Raw genomic sequence first — 22,991 nt, forward strand, 5'->3', positions numbered from 1 at the left:
GAGTCCTCACCTTTGCAGTCGGTCCCCTGGGGTGTAAGGACCATCCAGTACTTGCTGGTTCAGGGCAAAAGCTGCTTGTGGCTGCTCCCAGTATGGCTGTTAATGTTCGTTTTGGTTCTTTTTACTGGGTTAAATAAAAAACAAAACAACGCAAAACTCCATGAATTCTGGCAGAGGGTTTCTCATGGCAGATTCATGGGATACAGTCCAAATCCATCCCTGATTCTGAGAAGGAACTAAAGCAAACTTTTAAGATTTTGAGTGTTGTTTAGGAGAAGCTGCTCATAAATTGATCCAAGGCAGATTCCAAGTGATGGGCCAACAAGGGTGCCCCCTCCTCGACTTACTAAGAACTGTTCATGGCTCCCTTTTGGACCCGGCAATACCAGGGCTAGTGAAAATTAAAATTTTAACTAACACTTACTATGGTGTTTCATGGTTCTAAGTGGTTTTTGTTATTAGCTTTCTTAATCTTCATAACAATTTTATGAGGTAGTGATTATTATTATCTCCATTTTACTTATGAGGAAATGGTCACCCAGGTTGATTAAAGAACTTGTCCACTGTCACACAGTTGGTAATTGGATTGGGATCTGAACCCAGGCAGCCTGGTTTCAGATTCGGGCTTTGGGAGCTTTGGGAAATTTGAAGAAAGGGTCAGGATCAGGATTAAATCAGGATGCCTGATTTAATAAAACATTGCTTTTCCAAAATATGTCATAATTTCTAGTGTTTTTATTTTTATTTATTTATTATTACTTTTTTTTTTTTCTGGGGAAAGGGAACAGGACTTTATTGGGGAACAGTGTTCCAGGACTTTTTTCCAAGTCAAGTTGTTGTCCTTTTAGTCTTAGTTGTGGAGGGCGCAGCTCAGCTCCAGGTCCAGTTGCCGTTTTTCTAGTTGCAGGTGGCGCAGCCCACCATCCCTTGCGGGAGTCGAACTGTGAACCTTGTGGTTGAGAGGACATGCTCCAACCAACTGAGCCATCCGGGAGCTCAGCGGCAGCTCAGCTCAAGGTGCCGTGTTCAATCTTTAGTTGCAGGGGGCGCTGCCCACCATCCCTTGCGGGAGTTGAAGAGTCAAACTGGCAACCTTGTGGTTGAGAGCTCATTGGCTGATGTGGGAATCGAACCAGCAGCCTTTGGCGTTAGGAGCATGGAGCTCTAACCCCCTGAGCCACCGGGCCGGCCCCTCTAGTGTTTTTATATTTCATTTAATCTTCATAGTAACTCAGTGAGGCAGGCATTCATGTCATTGTCATTTTGACAGAGGTGGAAACGGAGGCCTAGAGACATTCAGGGACTTTCTTAGGAAAGTTGTTGTGGGGTCTTGGTGAGGATGAGGAGAAAAGGGAAGCCTTGTGCACTGTTGGTGGGATTGTATACTGGATAAACTACTATAGAAAACAGTGTGGAGATTCCTCAAAAAATTAAAAGTAGAACTACCACATAATTCAGCGATCCTTCTGGGTATATATTCAAAGGAAATGAAAAAAGGATACTGAAAAGATATCTGCACTCACGTGTTTATTGCAGCATTATTCCAAGTAGTCAAAATATGCAAGCAACCTAAGTGTCCATCAATGGATGAATTAGGTAAAGAACATGTGACACACACACGCACACACGCAGAGGAGTATTATTCAGCCACGAGAAAGAAGGAAATCCTGCCATTTGCGACAACATGAATGGACTTTGAGGTTGTTATGCTAAGTGAGATAAGTCAGACAGAGAAAAACAAATACTGTATGTTCTCACTTATATATGGAATCTAAAAAAGCCCCACTCATAGAAATAGAGACTAGAATGGTGGTTACCAGGGTCTGTGGTGGGATGGAGAATGGGGAGGTTTAATCAAAGGGTAAAAACCTTACAGTTAAAACTTGCAGGAATAAATCCCGGAGATCTAATACACAGCAGTGATTACAGTCAACAATATTGTAGCAGAAAGTTGCTAAGAGACTAGATCTTAAATATTCTGACCACAAAAATGAAATGATAATTATAGGATGTCATGAAGACGTTAGCTAATGCTATGGTGGTAATCATTTACAACACATAATTGTATCAGACCAACACATTGTTCTCCTTAAACTTACACAATATGTCAATTATATCTCAATTATAATTGACATATAATTATATCTCAATTATATCTCAAACAAACAAACAAAAAGTAATGCCTGGGGAGGAAAAAAAAGAAAAAAGAAAGCTGTCATGGAGCTGCTCTTGTCCCTGCTGACTCCACGTTGGACCCTTTTCCGTCATCCAGGCTGGGCAGCAGGGTTGGCTTTGCCAATGCCAGGGCAGAGACCCCACTTCCTGCCTGCAGCCTTCACAGCATCCTCGTCCCTGTGCCCTCAGTGCTGCCCCCTGGCATTTCTGAGCAGGTTCGGCTGCCTGGTCATCACGGTTGGTCTGAACTGGTGAACACAGCTGAACAGAGGAGAGTTCACAGAAGGGGTGGAGGGTTCCTGGGGCCAAAGCCAGAGTGTCGCAGGCGCTCAGAAGCCCACTGGACTGGGAAAGAAAGGACCTTCTTATCCTGGGTGCAGGAGGAGTCACTGACGGCTTCTGAGGAAGAACATGGCATGGTTAGTGCTGGGCTAGGAGGCTAGGTTTAGTCTTTGAGTGACCAATGGCTCAGGGCCTCACCTTGCTGAGTGCAAAGGACCTGTCTTCCTAGTCCGCATATGACTTCCTTCTGCAAACTGTCTGCCTGTCACTGAGTGTTGCTATCTCTCAGCAGCTGTAAACTTTTCCAAGGTCACTCCCCTGTAGGGCACCAGTTTCTATGTTTAGTTTGTAGCCCCGTGGCTGCAGAGTCTATACTGGGCTGTTTGCCTTGTTTGAGCCTCTCCCCACATACATGGCAGGCATGGCAGTTTTAGCATCTGGAACTTACAGATGAGCCGACTGGGCACCGAAACCTAGGTTTTCTCCCCAGGTAACGCTTCCTCATTCTTCTCTCTCTGGAAAACTCCTATTGACCTTCCCAGACTCAGCCAGGTGCTCCCTCTTTTGGGTTTGTTCTGGCTCTGTCTGTACATGAGTGCTGAAGCATTTAACTCTGACCATACTTTATCCATACCTGTTTTCATTGTGTTAGAGATATTTATTTGTCTTGTTTTCCCAGCTAGGTTCTGAGTGCCTAGAGGGAAGGGTCTGGTTTTTGTTGTCTCTATAGCTCTGGCAGAGGTTAAATATTTAATCGGGCACAGTCGTGCAAGAATATGCATCGCCTGCTAATTGGTGCAAATGTATTTTAGGCTCTGGAATACAGCAATGAATAGACCAGAGGCAGCCAATGGCGCCTCTGCACGTGACCCCCCACTTCCGTAATTACCATGTGAGGGACAGACTTCATGCTGCCTTTCTCAGGTCTGGGGGATGTCATGTTTTGGGAAGGGGTCTTCAGCAACGTGGATCAGAAGTGCTTTATTTCAGGACCAGGGCTATTGACCTTGTATTCTCCAAATACTAACAGAACATAGTTCTCTGACATTGGTAGGTTGTAGGTGCTTGCTGCACATGTACTGAATGGAGTGGGAGTAGAAATAGCCTCTGGGTAAGATTTTACTCCAGGAGGGGAAAGTGCCCTGCTTAGGCGAGGGCTCACGAGTTGTGCACGATTACAAGAACATGGCCAGCTTCCACGAGTTCTCTACAAAAGGATCGGATTTTAGAGGCAGAGAGGGGATTGACGAGATGTGATCAGAAGACAAAATAGCTGGTTTTAATTTTAGACCTTACCTCCAACAGGTGTTGTTGCTTCTTGGCATTTTCCCAGTTCCAGGATGCCCTTTGGTGTTTTGAAGCAACAACACACAGAAGTCTTTGGAAGGCCGCTTGGCTGGGCCAGGACCCCACCTTGAGGAACACAGAAAGCTGGGAGGCTGGGGAGAAGGGCATCTTGGGGTTTTGTAAGTGACAGAGCTATCAAAGGGTCTTCTTCCCCTCCCCCAGCACTCACCTACTAACTGTCAAGGCCGCAGGAAACCAAAGGGAATGGCACCCAAACGGCAACACCAGTGTTTCCAGCAACTCATTCCAGAAGCAGAAAAGATGGCTCCTGGCCCAGCTTGGCCACCCACCCAGCTGGACGAGTCACTGCCCTTCCTTGGGCCATAGCTTCCCATGAGTAACATTAGGAGTTGGACGGGATTTCTTTTTTTCTTTTTGTAGGAAATATCATGGGCTCTGGTATCAAATACACCTGGGTTGAAAATGAAGGCAGCTTGAGAGGTGGGGTCCATGTGGTGGGAAGAGCTGCATGGGTTTTAGAACCAGACACACCTGGGTTCTGGTCCTGGCTCTGCCCCTTATTAGCTCAAATAGTGTAGAAATAGTGATGTGCCCTCCTCTCTGGGTGTGTCGGGGAAGTGTCTATCATGAGACACTGCATGCAGCCCTGGCTGGGCACAGAGAAAGCCTGCAGTCAATGTGGTGATGGTGGTGGTATTTGGAGAGGCTGGGCATGTGGACACAGAGGTTGAGAAGCTGCTCCTAAGCAGGATCCGCCCGGAAAGAAATACACGTGGAGATGTCAATTTCCATCGAAAGGTCGATTGCTCATTCTGGACGGGGCCACAGGAATAGCCTGACCACCCTAAACTGTCATGACTGTTCTTACCCCCACAGGGACAGGCTAGCTCAAAGCGGCCGGCTAGGGCATGTCTGCCCTGCCATTCCTGGCCCACGTGGGTGAATCCGGGTGAATCCGGCTGAATCCTGGGACTCTGGACGAGGCCGGGGGCTCCTGGCCCAGTCCTGGCTTGCTCAGTGTATGGCCTGGGCTGCGGGTCTGGGCGAACGTGCTCTCTATCCCTTTCCAGTGCGTCGGTCCAAGGCGGCTGATGAGGAGAGAAGCCGCCGAGCCCAGCACGCCCGGCACGAGTACCTGCGCCTTTTGCTCCGCCCCATCCAGAAGGGCACCGTGGCTGGCCTCAGCTCCATGTTCCAAGAGCTTGGCCAGAGCCACGAGCAGGAAGCCAGACTCTACCACCACCTCCCAGGGCCAGGGCCGCCGCCACTCCACGGGGTGCCTGTCAGGTAGGTCGTGTGTGTGTGTGTGTGTGTGTGTGTGTGTGTGTGTGTGTGTGTGTGTGTATGGGGGTGGGGGCGTGGGGGCTCCGTATCGGGAGGTGCGCCTGGGGGGCAGGGCCTTGGATAGGGGCCGAGGACACCTGGGGTCCAGTTCTGGTTCTGCCTCCAACTTGCTATGAAATCTGTGAAATCTGGGCCTAATCATTTACCCTCTGTGGGCCTCAGCGTCCCAGTCTGTGGAGAGGGGCAGGAGGAGGGGGTTAGGGATTTCTAATAACTCTGGAGTTCTGGGAGTCTTAACCTTTTCCGGGTCTAGGATCCCTTCGAGAATCTAAAGAAAGCTGTGTACCCTCTTCCTTCCAAAATGTGCATATATAAATACCCAACAATATTTGCATCTAATTTCAAGCTCTTAAAGATCGACAGATCCCAGGTTAAAAATTTGTAACATAAGAATTTGTAATGTGTAACTCAAATGGGTTAAATATAGTCCAGTGGCCTGGAAACCAGGGCTGACTGCCTTTTGTAACCAACCATAGGCAGTGCTGGGCCATCCTGGGTTCTGATAGCAGGTTTGCAGGTAAGCGTAGTGGAATGCAGGAGGGTCACACACATCGGCATCTCTGGAAGGCTTTAACAAGGGCACTGAGGTGACTGCCCATGATTACCACGATCAAGGGTAAAGAGACTGCCTGGAGCCTCTCCACCTTCCGCCTGTGCCTACCTTAGGCCAGCCCCAAGATCTGGGACCCCATCATTGCTGAGCAACTACTGTCCCCAGTGAGGGCTCAGAGGCTGGATGGTGAGTGTCTGCTGGTTCTCTTAATCACAGTTAATCTGCAGAGGAGTCCATTCACCACAGATGATGGTAGGCTGAGTTTTGCTTTGATTGGGATTTAGGATTATTCGTAACTCCCTTCTTCTCCCTGCAGTCTAGGGAAGAGCTGACCATGTGTGAATTTTTTCCTTTCTTCCCTCCTTTCCTTTTTTCCTTCCTTGTCATTTATGTGATTCAGAAACCAGAAAGTTTAAAAAGATGTATGGAGAAAAGACTGACTCCCATCCTTGCCCTCCGTCTGCTCAGTTCTCTCTTCCCCCAGTGGAACTACTGTTCTTAGTTTATGTATCCTTCTAGTTCCTTTTTGCAATTGCCAACATAAAAAGTCACATCTTCCTGCCTTTTTTTGTTTTTTGCATAGGTTGCATATTCTACATAGGGTTCTGCATCTTGTTTTTTTCCCCCACTTAACTATATTTTGGAAATCTTTTCATATCGATTCTTAACTATTTATTTTAATTTAGTTTTTTTATAGCTGCATAGTACTCCACTGCAAAGATGTGCTATAATTTCTCAAAAATTCTGTTAATGGACAAAGGTGTTGTTTGAAATCTTAGGTTATTACCAGCAATGCCCTTAATGAATAATAACATTGTAGTCATTAATTTTATATGCATACAACTAATACCTACAAGAGAGATTCCCAAAAGTGGCATCAGTGGGTTACGGGCTGTGTGCATTCACAGTAATGATAGTTATCTCAACTTGCTCTTCACAGGGGTGGCACCAATGAACACTCTTATCCTTTAGCTGTGTCAACAGCATGTAGTCAAACTTTAGTTTTGTCTAAGAAATATTATCTCAGTGACAGTTTAAATTTGCACTTTATTTATAAGTAAGATTTAGTATTTTGTATATGTTTAAGGACCATTGGTATTTCCATACCTGTCCATTCCTCTACCTGTTTTCATTGTGTTACTGTCTTTTCTTTATCTATTAGGTCTGATCAAAATATATGGCAAATATTTAAATAAAAAAGTTATTATAGTAATAGACATATTGCCGTTAATCCCACTCAAAATACTCCCCCTTGCTTTGAACACACTTATCCCATCGTCTTGCCACTTTCTGAAGCAGTTCTGGAAGTCCTCTTTGGTGAGTGTCTTTAGTTGCACTGTCATGGCTGCCTTGATGTCCTGAAGTGATTCAAAACATTTTCCTTTCATGGTCATTTTGACTTTGGAGAAAAGCCAGAAGTTGCACGGTGCCAGATGCAGTGAATAAAGTGGATGAGGACACACCATAATGTTTTTATTTGACAGAAATTGCCATACCAGAAGTGGTGTGTGACATGGAGCTTTTCCGTTGTGATCACAAAATATGATGAATGCTGCTGCCAAGTGCCATCCAAGCAAAGGCAGGGATCTTCAATACAGGAAGTGGCACATCGAACCTTAGTAACAGTGTGTAACAAGTTTCAACTTGTTTGGTACAGTCAGTAGGGTGTGAGCTACAGCTGAGAGAAGGTGTGTTTTAAAGTGTGACATAATCATCCTCCATCATGACAGTGCTCTGTATCACACATCGCTTCTGGTATACAGCAATTTCTGTCAAATAAACACATTATGGTGTGTCCTCAACTACCTGATTCACTGGATCTGGCACCGTGTGACTTCTGGCTCTTCCCCAAAGTCAAAATGATTCAGGACATCGTGGCAGCCACGGCAGCAACAGCGCAACTAGACACTCATGAGAGAGGACTTCCAGGACTGCTTCAGAAAGTGTGTTTGAAGCGAGGGGGAGTATTTTGAGGGGAATTAATGGCAATGTGTCTTTTACTGTAATAATTTTTTTTATTTAAACATTTACCATATTGTTTGATTACACCTCATATTTCTAAGAACTCCTTAAGTATTAGAGAAGAGGATCCTTTTGTTTGTGATAAACACCTTTTGTTTTTCCTGTTTGTCTTTTGCAATGAAGTTTATGTCATGCAGAAATTCTTGATTTTTATGAGGTCAGACTTTTTTTTTTTAATATTTCCTGGATTTGGAGACATATGAGTAGTTAGAAAAGCCTTCTGGGCATTTTCCCATAAAGATGATAATGTGTCATTTTAAAGGAAACAGATAATTTGTCCTTCAGGCCCATGTGATGGAGCTGCATGGATTGTGGTTCAGCCTGGCTCCAGACTGGCTGTGGGTAGTTGTCAGTAGGGGAGCAGTGATGGCCACAGTGAGCCATCACGTGACCAGGGGCCATGCAGGTGGAGCAGCAGACCCGGGCACCGGCAAGGCGGTGCTCAGCCTCCCTCCGGTGGTTGTCCCATGGGACTCAGGTCCCCATGGCCTCATTGCTCTCAGTTCTGTGGTACCAGCACTGGCTGTGCTGGGAAGCAGACGCACATTGTGGTTGGCAGAATGTTCCAGGTGCAGGATGGAGGCTTCTGGCCAGGTCGCTTCTTGGAGCACCATCCTAGCATTTACATTCTGATGAACCAGATTCTCTGCTTAGAAATAGAGGGACAAGAGTGAACGAATTTTTCTTGCTGTGATTTATAACCTCCTCTTGCCTTGTAAGGAAAATGGGTCCTAGAAACCAGAAGAGTTTTTTCCCCCTGAGTGGTTTTTTTACTGGGAAATGTAAGTGTGAAGGAAGAGGCTGAGGCAGGGCTGCTGTGTGCTGCTTAATAAAGAAGAAAGACACCCGAGGTTGCTGAGATGGGGGGACCCCAAAGGGTGGGCATGGGAGGAGCAAAGCCAGTTGTGGGGAGTGAAGAAGAGCCCAGGGAGCAGCGGTGGGAAAGCAGGCATTTAGAGAGCCAGCTCCACCACTGATGGCTTCAAGCCATGCAATGCAACCTTGACATCTTTTCTAAAACCCATAGTTCACTACTCTGTGTGTGTGTGTATGTGTACATGGGTTCATTTTAGGGCAAGTCAAAATATGCATTAATGCCGGAGTTTGAAAGAAGTGCTGAGCTCTACCTCTCAGTGTTGGTGCGAGGCAAATACGGAGACAACATGAGGGGCCAGCTGACATTTGCTTTATGAAAAATGATGACAACAACAGTGGTGAATTCTAAATGCCATTACTATTAGGTAGATGCAGTGGCAAATTAAGAATTTCCTAGGTTTCTGTCACTCAGATGGAAAGGTGAAAAGGCTGTGGTTATTGAAGCTGGGCCAAAGGCCTGCACTCCACATGCTGTACCTTCATGCCCTAAATTCATGCAATGTGATCTTGCTGCATATTAATTCAGCAAATGGTGGGTGCGTCCCTGTTATATGTCACGTGCTGTTGAACGCTGACTGTGCTTCATGTTAGTGTAGCTCCAATATAACAGGGGCCTTGTGTGGCCCCGTCTCTGGGTGCATTCAAGAACCACAGTTCAAACACAAAAACAATTAAAATTTTGGCTTCCCTGTGAGAAAATATCAAAAAGTCTCTAATTCATTACCCATAAATTATTCAAGTGCCTGTACTCATCTCATTCTCAGTATGTTCAATCCCTCACCAGCTCCCCCATCAAATCCATCAAAGGTCAACCAGTGCAGTATTCCACTCCCTCCTTTCTCTCTTTCCTCTGTCCTTATCCTTTTGATTTTGTGGTGGCAAATTTCAGCCACGCCCAGAGAAAATCGAGGTTCTCTGATTTCTCTCTGGTCGCTGTCCTGACTTCTGCCTCACCAAAGTACGGAAGGAAACTAGCCGGCAAAGGCAGGAGTCTCCTTAGGAGGCCAGGGAAGGGACCACCCCGAGGGGCCACACCGAGGGACAAAAAGAATTCTCTTTAGTGGGGGTATGGGGCAGTTACATTAGAGTCCTGCTTCCTGGATAGTGATGTCAATGCCCTGGTCATTCTAGAGGGAAAATGTGCCTTTTCTTTCCCTCAAACATCCCTTCCTATACTCTTTTCTACTCCTACCTGTGTGGCTTCTTTTCAAAGCAAGTGATATCAGTTTTCTTTTGGGAGAAATAATAACAGCTGGTACATTATAATCTGCAAAGTGCCTTCGAGTACCTGGACTCATTTAAGCCTCTCCACAGGCATGAGTATGGGTGCCATCCTTATTCATTCTCACAGTGGCCTTCCTCCCTCCCTCCCTTCCCCGTCTTCCCCTCCTACCCCTTCCTTTTCCTCTTCCTCCTCCCTCCCTGACTCTCCCACACTACTTCTCTTCTCAGCAGGACTTGGGAGCGCCCCCTGCGTCCTGTCTCCAGAGAAGTCATAGTCCGCTGGTTTAAGGAGGAGCAGTTACCTCGCCGAGCTGGCTTCGAGAGAAACACCAAGTCCATTGCCCCCTGGTTCCATGGTAAGATGGCTGTCTGGGTCGCTGGGGCAGATAATTCCCACCTGTGCACCTCTTCTGGGGCTAGGAAGGAGGTCCTGAAGGACTGTTATCATCAGGGGAGTAGAGGATGTTTGACTCTGCTAATTCTGCTCTGCCCCATAAAGACTGGCCAATCTCCCAGGGTTAAATATCAGCTTTCCTGGCTCACCTGGGTGAGCCTAGAGTGGCCAAATGTCCCATGCCTGTCATTTCCTTGCTCATTCAGTGTGCTGAGTTCAAGGCACAAGTTTTGATTCCCTTGGTGAATGTGCTAAACTATGGAGTGACCTTTATCGAAGCCCTTGGAGACCAAGGCATGACATCTCTGAGCAGGAGCCCAGGAGATGGGAGGAACCACGGATTCTGAATATGTATTCTCTCTTTCTGTTGGGAAGGGATGAACATAACTCTCACCTCTCAGCCTCCTTGGCCATCAAGGGCTCCTCAGAGACATCTTCTCTATACTCACAAGACAGTGAGCTCTCAGTGGACCATAAGCTCCTGGTGTGCAGGGCCCACATCTTATTGTCTGAGCCTGTTTCCCCATATCTTGGCCATAGCCTGCCACACAGCAGGCTCTGAGCAAATACTTGTTGATTAGATCACAGAATGGTTGCATGAAGAGGTCAGAGTTATCCAAACATAGAACCTTAGAGCTGGGAGGCTCTCTGGAAGTATCTATTGCTTCATTTTTACAGGTAAGAAAGCAGCCCCAGAAAGGGGAGGAAGCGTTCCTAAGGTCACCAAAAGACTTGTAAAGTCAAATTCAAAAATGTATCTCAGGGCTCATGACCCACGTCCAGTGATCTGAACGTGGGAAACAGGATTGTAATTGCAGCAGAGACATGCTACAGGGAAGTAGGAGGGGCTACTGGCCATCACACCCCTCTGTATCAGTTAGTGATTGCTATGTAATGCATCACCCCAAATCTCAGGGGCTTAAAACAAATAAGCATTTATTATTTATTCATGAGTTTCTGAATCAACTAGGTAGTTCTTTTGGAATGGGCCAGCCTCAGGTGATCTGAGCTGAGCTTGCTCATGTGTCAGCAGACAGCTGGCAGGTCAACTGGGGCTGGCTTATCCAGGACAGACTTGGCTGAGACATCTCCTCTCTGCTCCATATGGTCTCTCATTCTCCAGCAGCCTGGCCAGACTGTCAGGTTTCTCTGGATAAGCTGTATCTTGGCCTTGCTCTCTGAATCTCCCTCCTTCATCAGTGTCAAGTCCAGGTTTGCCTGAGGTCTCCACTGGTCAGAGTCGATCTCTCCTACTACAGTTAGCACCCATCTGACCCTTACCTGTCTGTTTCCCTTCTGCGGGCCTCCTGGGAGCTTGACTGGCCTCCACAATGGCCTGTATTTCCCCGCAATTGCCCTGGTGATGTGAACTGCCCACCTGCTTCGTGGCCAGCTTCCAGGTGTTCTCAGTTCCATCCAGAGGGAGAGGTGAATCCAGTGTCATGGTGGGCATTGGAGACTTTGGGATCCCGAGGGCTGATTGGGAGGCCCTCGTGGGCCAGGCTTGGGCATGGTGCTAGCCCCTGCATACCTTTATCCCCACCTCCAGGAGCGCAGAGTGTTTGTGAGCTATGTATGAAGGGCAGGTAGTAGGCATACTCTACAGGTGGGATGGCAGAGACATAGCACTGGTAAGGCACTGTCCAAGGTTACGAAGGTCACAGAGGCACCACCCAGTCCAGGCTGCAGGAGCGACCTCATTGGTCTCTCTTGCACTCTGTCCCCTGTACAGTTCTTACTCCACTTGGTAACCTGAGAATCTTTTAAATATAAATCAGATCCTGTTGAACTCCCCTGTTCAATACCCCCTGCCTTTCCTTTATACGTTCAATGAACTTCAAACTCCATGCCAGGGCCCACAAGGCCCAGGTGATGGGTCCTGCTTCCAGCCTCATGCCACGGTTCTTCCCTTGCCCACCTTGCTTCCATAGCTCTGCCTTTTTTCCCTGTTCCTCAAACAAGCCATTTTTTTTTTCTGCCCCAATTCCTTTGCATTTGCTGTTGCTTTCCCCCTACCTTTTTGCTTGGCTGACACATATCCATTTTCCATCTAAAATATTTCCTCCTCAGAGAGACCGTTCCTGAATCTCTTACCTAAAGTAGCCTTCACCAGTTTCTCTCACTTCACCATGTTTATTTCTTTAAGAGTACTCATCCAGTTGGTGTTTATCTTATATGTCGAATGTCTATTCTCCTACCTGAATATAAGCCTGTGAAACTAAGGCCCTTGTCCATTTTCCGCAGTGCCTACCACAGTAAGTCTCTATGGGAAGAATGGATGAAAGCAGAAATGAAGTGTTAGTGTTGGGATTAGACCCCAGTCTTTCTGATTCCAAAGAATAACCGTTGTTTCTCCGCACTGGTCCCTGGTGGGTGTCTGAGTGCCCTCGGGGCCTGATGAGTGAGGTTGAGCTGGGAGCAATCAGCAAACCCAGAGCCATATGTGGGAGGTTAGGCTAGCCTTCCCAGTTAGTCCTGTGCTCCCAGTGGGGCCAGTGCCCTATGCTTTAGGCATCTCTGTAATCGCCACTCACCTCTGCTTTACACCTGCCCAGGGATCTGGTGCAGAAACACATCCAAGACAAACTCAACGTCTTTCTGTGTGGCCACTGTTGTGCTCTCCACCTGAATTAATGGCATCCCCACTGTGTCAGTCAGATTATGCTTAGTGATGCCCCAGTGATAAACCATCCCTAAGTCTTAGTGACTTTCACCAACAGAGACTTATTTCTTACCCATATTACATACCCACTGGGGGTTGGATCTTCATCTGGGCCTTAGACAGAAGGAGCTGCCTCTATTGGAAACCCTAGTGGTCTCATGACAGAGGGAAAAGAGAGGCATGGCCAACCATGCACTGGCTCCTGAAGCTTCTGCCTGGAACTGACACATACTCCTGTTGCTCACATTTCCCTGGTCAGAGGCAGCCTGGCATCTGTGGCATGGGTGGGTAGTTTTGAATGATAGTAGGGCCTATTATAACTACCATGTATTATAGACCCCTTCCTGTTCCCCGGCCTCCGCATATCCAAAGGAAGATGGAGTGGCTCTTTATGGCTCAGAAAGAAGGCAGTCACCATTCCTGGGAACTGAGCCATGTGTCCCTGGAGCTGGTCCCAGGGATTCCCTCTGCCTTTTGCTTCCATCCCAATTGTGTGTCCTTGGAGCCTCTGAGAGAGCTTCCATGTGTATCACTGCTTTCTTTTTCATTTATACATTAATACAGTCACGGGAGCATAGCACTAGCATCTCAGGCACCTGTGCGGTGCCACCCAAAAGTTCTGTGGAAACACAGTTTTGGCAGGGTATGTGTTGCTCTGCCATGCTTGTGGCAGCCAATGAGAAAGCACACCAGAAGTGCTCAAATTTATCTTTAACGTCTATCCTTGTGAAAAAAAACAAAACAGAAAACACCTAAGTTTTATATTGTCACAGAACAAACAGAACCATGATTTCAGTCTTGCAATTTATGTAACTGATGTCATGTTCTTTTGATAGTTCTACCATAAAGCACGCTGAAAAGTTGCTAATACATGGACGGGAGCTATTTAATGACAAAGTTTTCATTGATCTGTGACGGAATGAAAGAAAAAGGCTCACATATGGAGGGTGGCCAACTGTCTTTGCTTGGAAAGGGCCGTGTCATATTCTAAGATGATATCCTTTTCTCAGTTTTAGTGTCAAACTGTCCTATCTTTCAGGACTTAATGGTGATAGTAAGCAGTAGTTATTTTTATATATTGCCTTTGCTCAGAAAAGCAAAAAGGTAGCATTTCCATGTTGGTTTCCAAACTCTTTAAAGTAACTTGACTCATACCGAAAATCCCAATGTATGGAATGACAGGTGCGATCCAACTTCTTTCCCAACATAGGAATTCCCAGACAGCATTCCTGGTAGGACTCCTCTATACTAATCCCTATGGAGAGACGGAGCTCCCTGCTCCCCAGGCGGCCTGCACCAGTCTAATTGTCAGGGAGTCTTTGCTGCAGGTTGGCTGGGAGCTCTGCTGCCAGCTGGGCTTGGCTGGACATCTTGGTTGGGGCAGCTGCTTGGCGTATCTCTCGTGCTCTCCTGGGGCCAGCAGGCTAGCCCAGGCATGCTCTTCTCAGAGACCAGAGAGCAAGTGGCAGCGTGCTAGCCTCTTGCAGTCTAGTCTTTCAACAAGTACATTGTCACTTTCACCTCATGCCATTGGCTACCATATGTCACAGAGTCAGGGGCAGAGGGATATATTCTGCTCCCTTCGTATGAGGAACTGCAAAACCGAATGTCACAAGGTGTGAAGACAGAGAGGAGAGGAGACTTTGAGCCAACAATGCAATCTATCACAATCTTAATATCAATCTTTTTATTTCTCTTGGGTAAAAAAAAAAATTCTAGTTAATTAGCTGGATTTTAGATGTGGGTTAGAAATGAACTGTGACTGTCCCTTCTCTCAAACACATTTGGATATGTTGTGGTCAAGAGCAAGATGAACAAGAGGCTGAAGATATAGGTCTAGAATCGAGCAGCTCTGTGACCTTGGAAGTGTCCTTTAAACTCCCCATGTGGGAAATTGGGATTATAACGTCGACTTCACAGGATATGTATGAAAATCAAGCCAACAAACGTGCTTTGCCACCGTAATGAGCCACATCAATGTGAGTGCTGATGTCTTCTGGGGTCTGAGGTCACCACCAGAGAAAGAGAGTTTAGGGAGATGAGCTCAGAGCACCATCTCAGAGGCGCTGGGAGAGGGAGCTGGCTTCCTTCTGCTACCACGGGTTTCGTGATAAAGTCTCTTTTGTTAACAAGAGAGATGAAGTGGTAAAGTCATTCTTCCTTTCTCCGCTGTTCATTGTTATGTTCCAGGGGTTACAAGAGACTTCTAGTCATCCAAAAATACTTCTGAGGAAAGCTGGTGCATACAAGCTTGGCTGTGAGGAAAAACAATCTATTTTTGGAGTTTGACATGTATCTAAAATTATTAAGAACACCTTTGGTCTGCACATTGGCTCGTTTAGAATCTGTTTCTCTTCCTGAGCTTTACTTTTAGAAAACAGTCACAACGTGGTCCATGGTTTACTGTCCTGGCAACGACCCACTGGCTGTCTTGGGGCTGGCTTGCCCTTAGGGTGTGGTGGAGAATGGGGCCACCCCGTGGATGATGGGGTTGGCATTGGTAAACTTGCTCAGGTGCTGGGAGTGGACCTCAAGCATGGCCTCACCCGCATTCAGGTGAGGTGGGATTGTCATACTCTTTCTGATGAGCATGAAGGGGGAGCTTAATCAGGGAGAAGGCACTCCCCTTCCACATAGATCGTGAGATCAGCAGGGACCCCAGCAACTGAGGGTTACTTTCCCTGCAAAGCGAGAGCTCCCACGTGGCATGGGCACTGCTTCCTGCCTTCCCACACTGCGACTTCAGAGCATATTTACACAGACGGGTGTTGAAGGTCACAGAGCTGTGAGGTTCTAGAACAGGCCCATACCTTCCGACTCCGTGTCCACTTTGCTCTTGACCACAATGCATCCAAATGTGTTTGGGGGGCGGAGGAAGGAAATAGACATCGGAATAGTCATCTTTAGTGATTACTTGGGAAATATTTCTCTTGGACAAGAGGAGCCTTGCGGTGGGGTGCATGGAGGAGCAGAGCCACTAATTCTTAATCTCTGGAGTCCTATCTTGAGAAAGGGAGATTGTTAAAGAGGATAGAATCAGGGTTCAGGCCTGGGAGTTCTGAAGGGACACATTTCACTGCAGTAGACTGAAGGGCTTTGTGGTGGTTGCAGCTTACTAGTGCACAGTCTGGATGGCTCGCGGACTCTCTAGATGGGGGTGTGGGGGCCTTGAAGCTTTGTCCCTGGCATCTGTGATGCAGTGGGACTCCGAGAACATGTTCTACTGTCATCGTTCCAGGGTTACTGGCGCTGCCTTTACCGAGCCTCCAAAGTTTTCTCAGGGGTCAGGAGCAAGGGAAAGTTTGGCCAGGGTATGGAAGTCTGTGGGTTGAGGATTGAGGGTATTTCTCTCCTGACAACTGTTGGGCTTCTCCCGCTTGCTAGTTTTTCGGTTGCTAGAGGTGATTTTGGTCCAGGAGCTGAGGCACAATGGCGACCCACACTGGATCGCCCTTCCAGGAGTCCTGCAGGTGAGGGGCAGACACACCAGGCTGTTTTGCAGGGAGGCAGCTCCTTGGAGAGGTGGGAGAGAGTGTGTCCTGGGAGGCAGAGTCTGCGTGGGAGTGGAGTCCAGGCTCGGCCCCTCTCACTGCTTGCACTGGGAGGTCACCTCTTCTCTGGGCTGCACAGTACAGGAAGGGGTTGGACGGGCTGGCCAGTACTGACCATTGGTGATTCTTCCACACGATGCTGCCATGCAGTCTTGTGTGTTTACCTGGCTGTGTAGATGTAGAGTGGTTTTATGTGCACCATCCCATAGGCACTCTCAGCTGCTGCTGGAGCTGGGCATGGCTGGCCCTTTATAGGTCACCATACCGGGGCCCAGAGAGCTTGAGAAGCCAACCCCTGTTTACCTGCAGTAAGTTTGGGAGCTGGGACAGGACATAGGGCTTCTGACTCCTAGTTTTCCCTGTTTCTTTCTGGTGCCTCCTGGAATACATGACTATCTAGGAGGGAAATAAGGGCAAAAAATTATTCTCTCTGGATTCACAATCCCCTATTGTATATGCATTTGAACTTCTTTTATGCACAGCGTGAGTTCTTTATTTTAAATCTCAGCCCTCCTTGTTCGGTGACCTCGCAGTGCAGAGCTGCCACTGGATTCCTGGCCCAACTGGAGGGGAAACTCTGGGAATGCCCTGTTTGGTCTTTGGGATTACTCTCAGGAGCTAGAGTGTCTGGGGCTGAGTTGGAGAGAGTGAGCCAGCTCAGGCCCCTGTCCTTGGCTTCCGAGGTCAGTGGGAGGAGAGCAAACTATGGTGAGGCTTTGGAACGTGTTAAGAGGTGGTAGCCAGAATGGGGGACCTGGCAGTGTGGACGCAGGCCTAAATCCATGAATAGCAAGGAATAGCTGAAGAAACCAGAGATAGAGAAAGTAATAATATCAACTTTGTAGTGGTGTTATGAGGATTAAACATATTAGTAAAATGTTTAGAACATGCCTGGCATGCAATAAGTGCTTCCATTTATTACATGGAATAATTCAATATGGTAGCCCTTGGAGGTGCATATCAGGATTGGAAGCTTGTGAATTGTGGTTTAATACACTGCTATCACTTAGAAGTAAAGAAAAAGTCAACATCAAATGACTCTCCATAAAAGGAGGATGATACTTATTTAGCCTTTCAAAACAAGTGCAAGTCTGAATTTCCTTTCATTATGAACATGATGCTCATCTTGAAATGTTTCTTAAAAGCTATGAGGGGTAACACAGGGGGCATTTGGAAGGGTGGTTGGCATGTCACGCTCCATCATGTCAAGTCAGATTGCTAATTTTCCTCTCCTGAGCAGAATTTGGAATGGAAATTTTCCACCAGCTTTGATCCCAAATGCAAAAAATGTCTAAAGAAGAAAAAAGTAGGTCACTTGACCTACTTTCTTCTTAAGCTCTTGCTTAAGCTGTTCCAAGTGAAAAATAAAGAAACCTTTTACCTTCTCTTTAAAAAATCGTGCCCTGGCTGTAAAGTCTCAAGTAAGGATTACAAAGAAGAGCGAAATTAGTTTTTGCTTTGAGAAAGCATGGATGGTAACGATGTTTGCAAGATTTTAACTCCTTCCTTTCAGCTGTCTATAGTTCTGTGTACTTAATTTCAGACCCTCTGTCTCCTGTGTACCTAACACTTTTACTTTGGATGTTCTCATGACATCATCTTGATTTCTGACCCACAGTTTAGGTGTGGGTAACTAAAACGTGGGGTAAGGGACAAGGGTTGGGGAACCTAGATGACTTGGATTTGATAGAACTGATTTTTTATTTTCTACCTGGATGTTAAAAAGCACAGGGTAACAATAAACAAAATTGTGATTTCTGATGATGTAATTGATTCAGTCATCTTCTGATAATCCCATTGTATTTCTGGTGATTACAAAAGACTTTCTCTATCTCCTGGGTTCCAGGAAGTTCATATCATAGGTTGGACCCTCCTTTCACTCCCGGAAGCTGCCTTTGGGTTTTCTTTGTTCCAGGCCCTGGAGTCTAGTTTCCCATAGCTGCCTAGCCCCAAGCTCATCCCAGCTCTGGCACCCCGGGTCCCAGCTGGTCCAGAGCCCATAGCCTCATGATTTCATGAGGGCAGGCATGGGGTAGAGAAGGAAGGCTTGGGATGGGGGCCATAGCCACTGTCTTCAAATCTCTAGTGTCCCCTAATCTGTTAGGGGCCTCAAGGCTAGGACATGGAGCGCTTGGTTAAAAATCACAAGGGGCTGACTTTGTTTAGTGGGACATTTTAGTAGTTGTTTATCCTGAGATGGAATAAGCTCCCTCTAGGAGTTGTGAGCACTCACTGCTGGGTGTGTAAACTGAGGCCAGACAGCCACCGAGTCAGGACCATGAATGTGTGGATGGTCCTGTCTGATGGGATTCAATCAGATTATGTGATTTTTCTCCCCTACCTCCCCACCACAAGCCATTCTTTCTCTGTTTATCTGAGAAACAAATATGGTGGCTTTGACATTTTCTAGAGAAAAAAGTCCAGTCACTATAGCAGTTGAGAAGCCTTTCTGAAAGTGAAGACTCATGAAATATTTATACTTAATTATTAAATGTTTGTCAGACTCAAATTACCTTCTGTTTAGTAATTAAGTTCTTCACAGATTCACATGCCAAAGCCACTCGCTTATAGGCTTCATTTACAATAATGATGCTTTGGAGATGCCTTATGAGTGATAATCCCTCTCACCAGCCCCCAGGGGCACACAAGGTAGGAGGGAGTGCCCTCCCCAGAGGTGCTTCCTGCAGGGGGTCAACATGGCTTACATATGCAATTTCTCCTCTAGGCATCACAAATACATTGTCTGCCTCCTGCACTATCAACATTTGTGCAGCCATGTTTCAAGCTTATTTAAGTGCACACAGAAAAATGCAGTTCTACAATTTTTCTACAATTTCTCCAATCTCATGAAGTTATTACCACCCCTCTGTCCCCTCCAGGTAGTGGAGGACAAAATAAACCCGAGTCCATTTTAACTTCTTCCTATTCAATGGTTTAGTCTTTTTAGTTAACTCAGTCCCATTGGGGAAGACTAGGTCTTTAGGATTTCCTCCCCTCTGCCTCCGCTTCTCTCCAAGAAGGCATCTGAGTATGTGGGGTTCCCCTTCACTTGTGGGGAGGTGGTCAGGGGCAGGGGTCTCATGCAGACGTGCAGACTTCATTCTGCATGAGGCTGTGTGGGCTGAGGGGAGGAGAGAGGCTGAGATCCGGGTCCCTGTTCTGCTTCCAAGTCCTGCACCCTGCCTGGGGCTGTGTCCGTCTGGCGGTGCACACTCGGATTGGTGGTATCTCTGGGCAAGGGTCACCTGACCTTGTTCCACTCCTCAGGTGTACACTGGTTGGTATCCATGAGCTGTGCTTGGTGGGCCTCGCCTGTGGGGGTCACCCTGGCTTTTATGTTTTAACTGATCATTTATTAAACATTACTTTGTGCTGTTTTTTTGTGTCATGTAAACATAAAATATTCAGTATTTTATTTACTCCTCAGACCACTCCCTGGAAGAGGTCATGATACTAGCAATCAAGTACACAGTGCTTATAGTATGTGGGTACTCTTCTATGCACATAAGTTAACTTATTTAACCCTTATGTCATTGTGCTCTTGCTACTAGCGTTAGCCCCATTTCACAGATGAAGAAGCTGAGGCACAGAGATGTGAGGCCACTTGCCTGTTAGTAGGCCGGGGTGATGGGATTCAAACCCTGGTGGTCTGGCTCTAGAGTCCATGTTCTTATCCGTGACGCAATGCAGCCCCAAAGGTTAAGTGACTGCACTGGGGCACGCAGTGCTCGGGCAGGTCAGTTTCTTTGCAATCTAGGACGTCTTGAGGATGATGAATGGCTGCTCGTTTAGGAGACATCCAGCCATCTCTAGATCATTCACGGCTGGCGCAAGCGTCTGCTCCTCCTGAGGCCGGCCCCACCTTCCCACGGAATTCCTGAAGGTCTCCATATAGTCTGTAAAGTCCTCATTGAATAAATGGAGTAGAACAGGAAGTTGTCAGTGTTTGGGCTTGTTGAGTTACCTGGGCAGGGATATTAGGAAGCAACCTCCCTATGTAAGGCATTTAAATAATTAATTTGCTGATTATTAATATTACACTGTGTTGTGTGCTAGGTACTGTGTTAAGTACAGGGCATGTGGTGGTGAACAAAAGTGACAAATTCCCTGCTCTCATGGAACTTATATTCACTTGCAATTAACAGAAAAACCAAACCAACATAACAAAAAAAGATAATTTACTGGCTCATATGACTGAAAAACCCTCAAAGCAGTGCCAGCTTCAGGCTTTGCTTGATCCAGGCACAGGACCTGGCCTCTCTTCATTTATCAGCTCTGTTGCTCTCCATGTTATTTTCATTCTCAAGCAACACATCAGCTGTGGCTGTATGCCTGCATTCTCCTAGTTCCAATCCAGCAGAAGAGAGGACACACTTTTCTCTCAAGAGTCCTAATATTAATTCCAATATTCTGCCTTGTAGGGTCTGGTTTGATCACATGCCCATCCCTGAACCAATTACTACAGTTAGAGGGATGAACTATCTGATTGGCTAGGCTTGAGTCACATGACCATCCCTGGAGTGGGGTAGAATCTATTCCATTCCAACTGCATAGACTGAATGAGAGCATGTGGCTTCCCCAAAGAAATGCAAATGGTCCTGAGTGAACAAGACCGATCAGTGTCCACCATAGAGAGGAAAATAACCTGTCCTCTCTCCTAGTGAAACTGTCAGCGCAGTCAGCAAGACTGGCATGGATCGAATAATAGATTTATACTTCTGGTTGAGGTTAGTGCTACATAGGATCCTGCGTAGCTGGTTTCAGAAATCATTTTGCTGTGTGGTTACAACCCTCTGTCATGAACTGCAGCATTAGATACCATGTCAGCTTGGAGCAGACAGCCGTGGGCATGGGCTATCCTCTTGTGCATAAATATATCTGGAACCAAGAAGCTCGTCCAGTCAAACCCTTATCTCAGCCATTAGCCGTGGTTACATTTCATTTGGAGTTATAAAAAAATGAAGGCGTTTGAACTCATTCATCACAATCTCTGTGGCTTTAGGATGCTTTAAGAAACTTGAGAATGAAGAACTTAAGAATGCCAGCCTCCTTAATGATATCGTCTGGAAAGCATAGCAATAAGAAAGGGAAGTCACAAAAAAGAATGAGAAATAGCTAAGCGGTAATGGAGGAGTTGTCAGCTGGTGAGGCGTAACTGCAGTGAAAGCTGGAAGAAATATGCACATCAAATAAATTGAGACCCATAAAAAGTAAAAGGTCATGTCTGGCCTGCCTGCATTTTTTTCTTTTCAGGGAGAAGCCCGAACAGAAATAAAAGGAGCTCACTTGGTTACTCAGGTTCGATTCTGAGCTAATGATTTCAGGAACTGGTATGGAGTTGGAGGAGGGGCCGGAAACTGAATCATGGGTTTGCTGTAGGTTTATTAACACGTGGATTTATGGATCCATTATAGCAGAATATCTTTTGAAAGAATGCTTAGAGTGCCTTTTCTTTCCTGGGGCTGCCTCTGATTAGCACTGATGAAATAAATATTTTGATAGCAAATGTGAACTTGTTGGCAGTGTTTGAGAGCATCTGCATGGAATGCAGGGGGATGAATAGGCAAGGTGTCAGGAAGAACACACCATGGATTTGTGCTCACAGTGCAGAACGGAGAGGAGTCGGGAGCTGCTGGCTGCAAGCAGCCTGCCTGTGATATTAATGTGCAATATTGGGAGAGTGAAAGCAAACCTGGACTTCTTTGCTATGCTGGCGTACATCTTCCCTTCTGTGTCCCCTGCCTTCTTACCCTCACCCAGTGCAACCATGTGGACTGGGGCTGCTGCCCTGAAGGGCCTCTGTCCTCTGACCTTGGCCTTGTCTTTTTCTTCAGAGGCCCACTAGTGGCTGTGCTGCATTATTGCCTGTGACACTCAGTGCCCAGGGCTCCTCTGTGGGCTAGCTTAGGTGCAAACCCTCCCCATTGCTTTAGTCCTTCAGGAGCTCTGATCTGTATGCTGGCCTTCTGCCTCAGTTTCCAGATTATGGCTCTCCTTGCTTCTGCCTCTGGCCTTCAACTTCTGTGGTGTAGGCCAAGGCTGGGCTTTGTTTGTGCCTAGCTTGGCAGTAGTGGCCACCCTGGTTGAAGCCGCCATTGTTTTCCTGGCATTGTTTCACTTGATATGGCCAATAACTTTGGATAACACTAATGTGAATCCATTTTACCTATCGAAGAATGAAAGTCCAAACCTAGAGAAACGTTTAAAGAGTTTATTTGGGCCAAAGGCCGAGGACCTAGCCCAGAAGCAAAGTCTTAAAGGATTGCAAAAACGCTCCAAGGAATAGCAGTGTTGCAGTTCTTTTTATATATTTAGAATCAAAGGAGAAAATGTAAGGAAACATGAAATCTGTTGGTGGACTAAGGAGGCAGGCAGGAGAAAGCAAAGCGTTGAAATATCTAGGACTGGATAAAAAAGAAAATGGAGAGAGATACATACTTTTTATTTTTTTGATAATTTTATACTTTTCAATTACAGTTGACCAACACTATTATATTAGTTTCAGGTGTACAGCATAGCGATTAGACATCTATATAACTTAAAAAGTGATCACCTGATAAATCTAGTAGTCATCTTAAACCATACAGAGTTATTACAATA

The 22,991-nt window shown here is 46.5% G+C and overlaps 1 protein-coding gene across 3 annotated transcripts in view; it reads left to right on the forward strand.

Annotated features, from left to right (window-relative positions):
- The window catches only part of SH2D4B (SH2 domain containing 4B), a gene marked incomplete at its 5' end in the record, with an annotated part of 105,006 nt that overhangs the window by 54,895 nt on the left and 27,120 nt on the right, over positions 1 to 22,991 (forward strand). For 2 of the 3 annotated variants that reach the window (XM_081074105.1, XM_081074107.1), the window contains 2 exons: positions 4,836 to 5,052; positions 10,016 to 10,140. In XM_081074105.1, coding sequence (XP_080930231.1) covers positions 4,836 to 5,052; positions 10,016 to 10,140 — 342 coding nt within the window. Of the gene's footprint in view, positions 1 to 4,835; positions 5,053 to 10,012; positions 10,141 to 22,991 lie in introns of all 3 variants that reach the window. The other variant, XM_081074106.1, reaches the window with a different exon arrangement.

This window comes from Rhinolophus hipposideros (genome assembly GCF_964194185.1).
Source record: "Rhinolophus hipposideros genome assembly, chromosome: 15".
Classification (NCBI taxonomy): domain Eukaryota; kingdom Metazoa; phylum Chordata; class Mammalia; order Chiroptera; family Rhinolophidae; genus Rhinolophus; species Rhinolophus hipposideros.